The following is a 10239-nucleotide window of genomic DNA, read 5'->3' as shown; positions in this document are numbered from 1 at the left end:
CAGTTATCATAGTTATACTGGTTCTTCTGTTAAAGAGAGAGAGAGAGAGAGAGAGAGAGAGAGAGAGAGAGAGAGAGAGAGAGAGAGAGAGAGAGAGAGAGAGAGAGAGAGTACCTGTAGATATCGAGTGCCCTTGTGAAGGGGGTGGCGATATATAAGAGACAAGCCTCAAAAGCAGGGGCTTTATAGCTCTATTTCCTTGTCTGGTCCACTCCCTCATCAAAATGACACAGCTCACGAGTGTTTACAAAGATGTGGTATTTTGCCTTTTCTCAGGTGGTTGATCTCCTTAACGACTTGTACACCTGCTTCGATTCTATAATTGAAGAGTTCGACGTGTACAAGGTGGAGACGATCGGGGATGCTTACATGGTTGTGAGTGGCCTGCCCATACGCAATGGAGACAGACATGCAGGTGACCTACCCCCCCCCCCCTTTCTCTTCCAATATATAACCCCCAAACCCCCGGCCTCACCCCCTCAAACAATAAGACAAAAAAGGAAAAATAAGCAAAAGCAAGCACCATCCTATCAAAATATAGAAGAGTAAAGAAGAGATAACTAAACAACAATCAGAAAAACAGACACAACAAAAAACGCAAAATCATGGAGAAAGCAAAATCAGTTAAAGAAGAAAGGGGGCTCTCGTGGCCTAGAGGTTAAGGTGTTCGCCTCTCATTCAAAGGTCCTGGGTTCGAATCCGGGTAGCGACGGAAACATTTTCTTCTCTAAAGTTGTCTTCTTTCACCTCTTTTCCTGCTCTCTAGCAATGTTCTATCGTCTGCTTTTGTCTCCACTTTCTGCCCCACCCCCTCATCTCCTTTACCCCTCCTGTAGGCTCCTGACTCTTTCTGCAGCTTTTCTACTGTTACTCCTTGGCTCCTTACTGCTGTGTTTCAGCCACACCCCTGGTCTTCTGGTAATAAAGATCTACATCTAGCCTTCTCGGACAAGGGCGAAAAATCTCGAAGGTCCCTTGTACAAGTTGCGCAGGTTAAAAATCTCTGGGTGGTTTAAAATCGATAAGAGTAGGCTTCGGCCGTCACCTGGGCAAAATTCAAAATTTCCTTCCAACTGAAAATGTTTAATGTGTCCCACGCACTCATATGACCTTATGCAGTTACGACCGCCGTAAAACACTTAGCAAAAAAAAAAAAAAAAGAAAAAAAAAAAGAAAAAGAAAGAAAAAGAAAGAAAAAGCAAACAAAAGCAAAGAATAGCAATCTTCCCAGCCCATGCTTCACCAACAAAGAATACCCCCTTTTTTCCAGCCATTTTTTCCTCCGCATTTACTTTATCTCGCACTCAAGTTAATCTTTTGCTTAGCGCTGCTTTGCTCAAAGTAGTTTTTAACAACACTTCCCCTGCAGCATTTTCTAATTCTCCTTCATTACGTTGGAGTTTTAAGGGGGGGGGGGGGGGGGGGGCTACACCTGGAGGCTATCTCGCTTATTACTGGACCGAATTTTACCACATTTCACACATATAACAAGCATAGTAAGGAGTCTTAAAATCCGCAATCAAATTTGAGAAAAAAGTTTCGTTTCCATGAAAATGCCACCATATTGGATTTTATTGACATGTCTTACGTAATGAATACCGCACTTATCGCTCATGGAAATTGATTGTTTTTTTGCATGCGTGTTCACAAACATTAGATCTAAAAATTTGTCTGTTGTTTTTTTCCTATTCGAATTAGAAAATTTTTAATGAATTTTTTCCTGAGGTAGCATTCAAGTTTGCGAAAAATCCGTGAAAATCCACACTCCAGACACCACCAACAAAAATCCATTCCATATATCAAAAATTCAATAGAGAAATTATTAGTATTACCTCTTCTCTTCATTCTGTGAAAATTTCATGAAGATTGGATGAAAAATGGTGGAGTTATTCAAAAAAGTATAGAGAAAAGTAGCGTTTTGAGGAAACGGCCGATGAAGAAAAATAAAATACTGACTTTATGAGGAAATGGCGGTTACAAACATGCCAGGTATGGGAAAAAATACGATTTTCGGGGGTTCTTATGCCATGAAATAGTTGTAGGAGAGGCTGAGGAAGCTAAAAATGCCTACAACTCAAATTCCATGATTTTGAGCCGATTTTTGATTTTGGGGGTGTAGCCCCCCCCCCTTTCCTTAACTTCTGTTTATGTACACTCTTAGGACATAGGTAATTAATCTTACACGCATGTATTTCAGGGGCAATAAGATGGATAGGCCCTACACTCATAAATATATTATGCATTCACACACTCGGTTTGAAGCATTCATCGTGGTCCTCGACATTTTAAAGCAGTTTTTTGTAATAAGGTGTCATGTTTCTTTTCGCAGGGGAGATTGCCTCAATGTCTCTGCTTCTCTTGGAAGGGATCAAATCTAAACGTTTCAAGATCAGAGGAACCAACGAAAACCTGCTCAAGATCAGAATTGGCATTCACTCAGGTAGCCCAGCGCCTCTCAACTCCTAGTCTCAGTTTCCATCCCATTGGTCAATTCTATCTTCATGTTGGTAAAAGTCAAAGGTCGAGTTGAGGTCTCTATTCCGAATTTGCTTGACTTGCTATACAAATTAAATTTGGGGGTCTCCACATACTGTGAGAGAGGTTGGGGGGGGGGGGGGTAGGTGGGGTTGGCACTAGCAATGACGTTATGTGCGATAGACGTTTTTAACCTGTTCAAGAAGGAGACATCAACTAGAACTTCACGTTCATTGTTTTCTCTCCTCTAATATGCATGCGTGCAGTCCTTGTGTGTATTTGAACGAGTGAGCTTTTAATGTGTTGTATTTTTATGTCCTCATCGACACAATTTAGATCATTTATGTCAGGACCAAGCCGGGCTGAGAGGGATACAGCACCCCGGCAGAGAGACCCGAGATTCTCGATAGAAATGTTCTCCCCACTCGGGAATCGCACTCGGGTGTCCTGCATGCGACAGCAAAGCGCTTAGCAGCTACTCCACAGACGCCGGTAACGAGTGGGGGAATTGAGATCCATAAAAAGAAAGAAATATGAGATAGAAATGTATACATGATATGATTATAATTATGAACACAAATACAGACAGAGAAAGAGAGGAATGAAAAGAGAGAGAGAAAGGTAGAGAGAGAGAGAGAGAGAGAGAGAGAGAGAGAGAGAGAGAGAGAGAGAGAAAGAGAGAGAGAGAGAGAGAAAGAGAGAGAGAGGGAGATCGTCCTAAATTTAATTAAACTGAAAATTACTAACTTGTTGGACTTGTTTCGCCAACACACAATCGTCAATAAATGTATAATTACCCCCAGCTTTGGGTTTATAACAAATTCCATTTGAAGATCCCATTCAAAGCCGTGGTTTTTTCAGGTCCTTGCTGCGCTGGTGTGGTGGGCCTTAAAATGCCTCGCTATTGCCTCTTTGGTGACACCGTGAACACAGCAAACAGACTCGAGTCAACAGGAGAGGGTGAGTAGCATTGTTAAGATTATACACGGCTACTTTTAAATTTTATTGCATGATCGTACCTTCGTTTTTTTTTCTGATTCTCTTCAACATTTCTCTTTCTCTATTTGTCGCTCTCTCTCTCTCTCTCTCTCTCTCTCTCTCTCTCTCTCTCTCTCTCTCTCTCTCTCTCTCTCTCTCTCTCTCTACCTCTCTCTCTGTCTCTATCTCTATCTCTCTCTGTCTCTTTCTGTCTCTTTCTCCCGACTCTCTCTTCTTTCTCTATCTCTCTTTCTCTCTGTCTTTGTGTTTGCATTCGTGTGTGTTTGGAACGGGGGATGTTATTATGAGAGGGATGGATAATTAGATGTCAACTTGCCAATTTTCGCTAAAAGTTTTCATATTATACCTTTCGTGCTTTAATTGGATTCCTCTTAAATCAAGTCGTATTTCCTATTTTCCTCGCCAATTTATATTGAATTGCGTCAACAAAATCCAAACGAAATTATTCACAGTATATTATGGTCCCTAATACATTGAATACAATCTGCCTTTGTCAAATTCAAAACGACAGAACAAGACGTTATGTATGCTTTTTCCGATGTTTCATGGGTGTCTCTTTGCAGCCCTGAAGATTCACTGCAGTGCTGAATGCAAGAACATTCTTGACAAACTCGGTGGCTATAATTTGGAGGAAAGAGGGTACACTGAGATGAAGGTAGTTCATACATCTTGTAATCTTGTATGTGTGTGTGTGTGTGATTGTGTGTGTGTGTGTGTGTGTGTGTGTGTGTGTGTGTGTGTGTGTGTGTGTGTTTGTGTGTGTGTGTGCTGTGTGTGTGTGTGTGCAAATGTGTTGGGAGGGGGGTTTGCATGTATGTTTGAATGGACGTATTTATGCGTGAAATGACGCTGATGAGTATCAAACTGAAAAGGCAGAGGGTATGGAGTAAGAGTGTCGGAGTAAGAGAGACTCATAGACAGAGAGAGAGAGAGACAGAGACAGAGACAGAGAGAGACAAAGATAGATAGATAGATAGATAGATAGATAGATAGATAGATAGATAGATAGATAGATAGATAGATAGATAGATAGATGAGACCAACAGAGAGAGACACACACACAGAGACACACAGAGAGACAAAGACAGACAGATAGATAGATAGATGGATAGATAGATAGAGATAGATTCATAGATACATAGATAAAAAGAGAGAAAGAGAGAGAGAGAGAGAGAGAGAGAGAGAGAGAGAGAGAGAGAGAGAGAGAGGGAGAGAGAGAGAGAGAGAAAGAGAGAACAAGCGAGAGAGAGCATATTCGATTAAACGTTATTTTTCTTACCCCCTTTTTTGTACTATTTTTGTGTAGGGTAAAGGCAGCCTCCTGACCTACTTCTTACACAGCGAGGACCAACAACACAGGTACAGACGGATCTCCCGCTATAAACGTATGGGCAGTGACACCCGTTGCGTGTCTGCCTCAAACCTCGACTACTCCGGGAAAATCTACAGCCTTAGCCAGTGCGGCCTAACTCCTCTACAGCAGCTACAACTTCAGCAACAGCACGCCAGTGGTAAGCACCAGATTCTTGCCCGGGACTCTGTGGGCAACGAGAGGAGTAGTGGGCAGAGTAACAGTTCAGTGATTAGTTCGTGCTCGGAGCCTGTAGAAATGCCCTCAGCTCAGATAAAACACACTCGAAACGCGCTTGTTAATCCTCAGCAGCCTTCGTCTCATCTCGTCCGACCTCAGTCAGACCAATACAAAGACCTGCCTCCTCTAACCATCCCTGACAACTCCGATACAGGCTCGGTTGGATTCTCGCCCCCTTCATCCCCAAACGATTTCTCCCCGTCCACCCTCCCTCGCGCCACAGCGCCCCGGTACAGAAACTCTTACATGTCGCCGATCGCCGAGGACCCGGGTGGTCATGGGGAGCTGAGTCCGCTAGAGAAGACCGTGTCTTTTCCGGACACCACGCTGCACGACTCGCTTTGCGAGACTGACGGACTCTTGACCAGCGAGCAGCAGGCCAACATTCACATGAACTGCATGCCTGCTCGTCGCAGTCTTAGCAGCCGGTCCGCTCTTGGTGGCCCACGCAGGGCGAAGACGGACTGGGGAGATGGTATTGGGGAAGAGGGTGAGGCAGAGGTTTTGATGTTTCCGGTGGAGATCGAGAACGGTATCAGCCCAGAAACTGTCTTGTGAAGTCACGAGAGAGATGTTGCTAGGAAACGGGAGGCGAGACCTTGTTGTTAACGGATGAGAGGTGGAAAATGTGCTACTGTAGAGACCAAAAGAAGAGAGATTGTTGTTTCTAGTCCACACGAGGAACTTCATGAAAATTCCATCATGTCTATTTCAATAATGAATGATACAAACTGTTTTGTTTTACAAATGTGTATATAGGTATATAAGCGTTAAGAGAATATTGTCTGATTACTTACCTGATATTTTATAAAATGATATGATTTCCATTAATCCGAACCTTTAAATAATCTGGTAACATCACTGAGTTAATCCGGAAATGCACTTTTCCCTTGTTGAGGAATCAGATTATGGGGGCGGATTGCTTCCTTGAAGGGCGTGCCAAACATGAGATGTCTTTTCTTACCCGTCCTGATGGAGCACGAGGTACATTACGCTGTACACTTTATGGCGTTGGATTCCATCCGAAGAATAACTGGATTGGTTACCGTCACGTTTAACTGATCAGCAAAAGAAAGTCATACCAGTATTGTACACTCTTCCCACCCATGGCTCATGCACAGTTCACTTTATTATGCCCACAGATTGTTCACAGATTTATCAGATAGTTAGATTACACATGGTAATTATTATTATCGTGGATTAGCATTCTTTTACTTTGTTTTGTGTGAAATCCAATTTCAGCTTGGGTCTGAGTTTTTTCGTCCGCTGCTGTAACATTGTTGGGCATAGCTTGACCAAAGTCAAAATAAATTTTTTTTTGTTCTGCCAATTTCTTCCTAGTGTACTGAAAGAGGTCCAAGTGCTGTGGGTAAGAAATTGCCCACTTTTGAATCTATTGCAATATGATTACTATTAAAATTGACTTTTTGGGGGGTTTATTTTTGTATTTCTTTCTCAGTGTTTAAAAAGAGGGTTTTAAAATGTTGAATTTCCTTTGGTTTAACACTTTCATGAAATCATTTGTCTTCTGGCTGATAGATACCAGAAGTTTGTCGTCGACCAAGACACTCATTTGCTCCAATTTGAGGGAGTTCAACGGCCTTCACAGGGCTTTGTGGTTTGCTCTTTAGGCCTGGCTTAATTGAGATGACGTTCACGAATCGTGTTAAGCAATATCGATGATACAGGTTTTTGATGGGTTATTACTTGGATGGGTACGTGAGCATAACTCGATAACCTTTGCTCAAAGACAGGGTGCTGTTTCGCAGCGACCAGAAATGACATGCTTTTGATATTATGTTTTTTGATGCTTTTTAAATCATTGTTATGCATGCCTTTGTACAACAAACTTCCCTTCTGGGATCAATTGCCTTTTCTTTTTTTTTTTTCCAAACCATCTTCTTCTACCTATCCCCTGCCCATTCTCGCGTCTTTCTTTCTCCCCGTCTCTCTCTGTCTCTCTGTTTTCTCTCTCCCCCCCCTCTCTCTCTCTCTCTCTCTCTGTCTCGTTGTCTTTCTCTTTCTCTTTCATTCCTTCTTCCACATGCCTGTGGCCACTGTAGTGACGGAGGCAAGAGAACACTACAGTGTGTCTTACTACGGGTTTGATAACTTTACTGCCGGCGCCAAAAGTCGATTTTTCTGAAACCTAATTGTTATTGTTATAATAAACTGGTTTGTAAGCTAAGTATAATGTTGTTGTACATGTCCCCAACATTATTATTATGCTTTCAGCACGATCACTTCTCACACCATGTATTGTTATGAGAGTGGATGAAGTGTCATACTGTCCTGTTTGTGCGTAAGCTAATGAAGAGCGAAAGAGAGAGAGAGAGAGAGAGAGAGAGAGAGAGAGAGAGAGAGAGAGAGAGAGAGAGAGAGAGAGAGAGAGAGAAAGAAAGAGAGAGAGAGAGAGGGAGAGAGAGAGAGAAACAGACAGACAGATAAACAGAGAGAGATAGAGAAAGAGAGAGAGAGAGAGAGAGAGAGAGAGAGAGAGAGAGATAGAGAGTGTGTGTGTATGTGTGTGTGTGTGTGTGTGTGTGTGTTATTGTGTGTGTGTGTGTGTGTGTGTGTGTGTGTGTGTGTGTGTGTGTGTGTGTGTGTGTGTGTGTGTGTGTGTGAGAGAGAGAGAGAGAGAGAGAGAGAGAGAGAGAGAGAAACAAAGATGTAAACCACTGACAAGGGATGGAGAAAACCTCAATTTATTGAACAGGCTATTGTTGCTTTTGAGATAACGTACTTGAAATCAAAAGTAGCGAGCCACGATTGAACAGTGTTTATTACGACAGTTTCAGGATACAGGGCTAGGTAAATAATTCTATAACAATGTTCATTCCCTATTGACGACTATTTCAGCGAGTATAGAATTAAATGGCAGTGTCCCGATCCCCTCTTTAACCCTGTTAACCTTTTCTGTCCTTTAGTGCACGGTTTGTTTTGCTGCTTGTCTACACTTTATAATGTGAGCGGTGTTTCACTGACTGACTGTTACTTCGAGGTATTCTGATAGCACAGGCATTGCTCAAGTAGTTGTTTACTTTTGTTGTCGTCTAATGCGTGTGTACATTTCATCTGAGCTATTTTAGAATTTTACTGTTCAATTTCAGTAAGATTTATGGCAAACTGCAGATATGAAATGGATCTGGCAAACATGGGAAGTAGTGATTTTTTGCTCAAACACGTTCAAAGTCTAGCGTAATGTTTTGTTTTTTTAAAGATAGAATTGCCTTCTATCTTACGCCACATAGGGCCTACAATTTACCGACATTATGTCTTTCGTAAGTGGAAAAGCGCTCTGTGACTTCATTCAGCACAAACGTTCATTAAAAAAAAACACCCTACATTTTCTCAGTGCCAATTTCAGCTCCGTTTGGGTACCTCTCTTGCTCATCGAATCTATCCACATTCATTGTCCAGAAACTGCATTGTCTTGATTGTCAAGACATCACGGCGCTGCTTATGGCTTAGACACCAAATTATTAAAAAAATGGACACATTTTATCTAGATTTTTAATTTTTTAAAAAAGGGAAGCAGATTCAAACACAGTCGAAGCTGCCATGACGGCCGCCTGTATAATACGGTCAACTGTGCAAATGGCCACTCCCCCCCCCACTTTGCGCCTTTTCTCTAATATTATTTAATTGTGTAAAACGGTCACCTGTCCAACGCGCCGCGGTCAACTTATTTTACCAACCCTCAGTCAAATTTACCTGGCTTAGACAGCCAGGCGTGGTCTCGCACCGCCCGATGCTTTGTCATAAATTTTGAATCGGCCCCTGACGCTGTGAACGAACAGGCTGTCATAATCGATTCACCTGTCGTTATTAGTCCTTCCAATGAATGTTCCCCCAACTGACCAATGAGTAACAACAAATGTTCAACTGCTGGTGAGGAAAGCGTGTGATCCGTCATAATCTATAATAAGCCCGCCCACAACTCATACACAAATCGTATATTCGTGACTGGTCACTGTTATGTTTACATAATCTGTAACCCCTTGCGACAGAAGCGTCGTTTGTTCTCCGAGTGGTTGCGACCCAGTGTTTGTTTCACCATGGCACTCGGTCTTCACCGTCTTGCATTCGTTTATTTTACCCTTGGATAAAATCAGCACAACAAAACTAACAAAATATAACTAAATAAAAAGATAGACAAAACAACAACAATGTCCGTTCTTACATCCATCCACCTCCTTTTTCAAAAGAAGACAAAAACCCTTTTGAATTCGCCTTACGGCAGTCCTAAGCCTGAGATCAGCCAGGGTTTGGACCTCAAATGGGAAGGATTGGCTTTTTCATTTTGATCTGTCCTGCCTAAGACGGCCACCTGTGTTATACGCCCCCTTTCCCCTTGACAATGTGCGTTCGTTTCACACAGGTTCGACTGTATATTATAAAGAGCTTGCAATGTATACGAGTTGTTTCGTTTGAGCTTGGGTATGCGAATAAATTGTTTTGTAAATACTAGAGATAAAATAGTCAGCTCACAAAGTAATGCCATGGCTAAATTTTGAATTTACGGGTGGATCGTAAACCTCTAATACTCAAATATAATAATATATATATAATGATATGGGCTTGATATTTTGGACGTGCCAAATGTTGAGGTTGGATACAAAATTAGATCTTGCAAGATATTTGTCCCGTACTTCTGCATGATAATATAATTATTTGTTTTTTAAGCCTTTATTCAGATAAACAATTCTAGCTGTTTTAATATGTTTTACAATAACTGCTATTGTCTAAAACGAGCAATGATAAAACGATTTTGGTATATGATAGGCTCCTTTTGTATTAGCGAGTCACGTGGGTAATTCTATTGGGAGAAAAGAATTTTTATGTGGTTACAATTGACGTTTTTCTATGTTCCCTCGTCGTCATCATACTTCCTCCATGCCATTCCATCAACTTTTACAGAATCGTTTATTTATTTCTCCTTTTTGTATTTACTGTTTTCATCACAATAATCCTGCCCATACTTCAAAACCAGACATAATTTTATACCTTTTCATTTTTCTAATTTACTGTACCAGTTTACATCTAGATGAGTCACTGGGTTTTGCACTAGTGACTAAGGCCTGCAAAGATTTCCGTCTTCACAAAGAGCCTTTGCATTTTATGGAGGGCCTATATCTACTTTTGTTATATGACTGCAGTTGGTAGGTTATACT

General features: G+C 41.6%; 1 protein-coding gene across 1 annotated transcript in view; it reads left to right on the top strand.

The window, feature by feature from the left end:
* Nucleotides 1–7408, top strand: part of LOC101857781 (guanylate cyclase 32E) — a gene marked incomplete in the record, with an annotated part of 173169 nt that extends 165761 nt beyond the window's left edge. The window contains 5 exon segments of the mRNA XM_035969023.1: nt 277–415; nt 2330–2440; nt 3337–3435; nt 4038–4129; nt 4781–7408. Of these exon segments, the coding sequence (XP_035824916.1) occupies nt 277–415; nt 2330–2440; nt 3337–3435; nt 4038–4129; nt 4781–5623 (1284 nt within the window).
* Between the last annotated feature and the right edge of the window lie 2831 nt (nt 7409–10239).

Source organism: Aplysia californica, unplaced genomic scaffold (assembly GCF_000002075.1).
Source record: "Aplysia californica isolate F4 #8 unplaced genomic scaffold, AplCal3.0 scaffold00106, whole genome shotgun sequence".
NCBI lineage: Eukaryota > Metazoa > Mollusca > Gastropoda > Aplysiida > Aplysiidae > Aplysia > Aplysia californica.
Note: the sequence above shows the minus strand (reverse complement) of the source record. Positions and strands in the feature narration are given on the sequence as shown.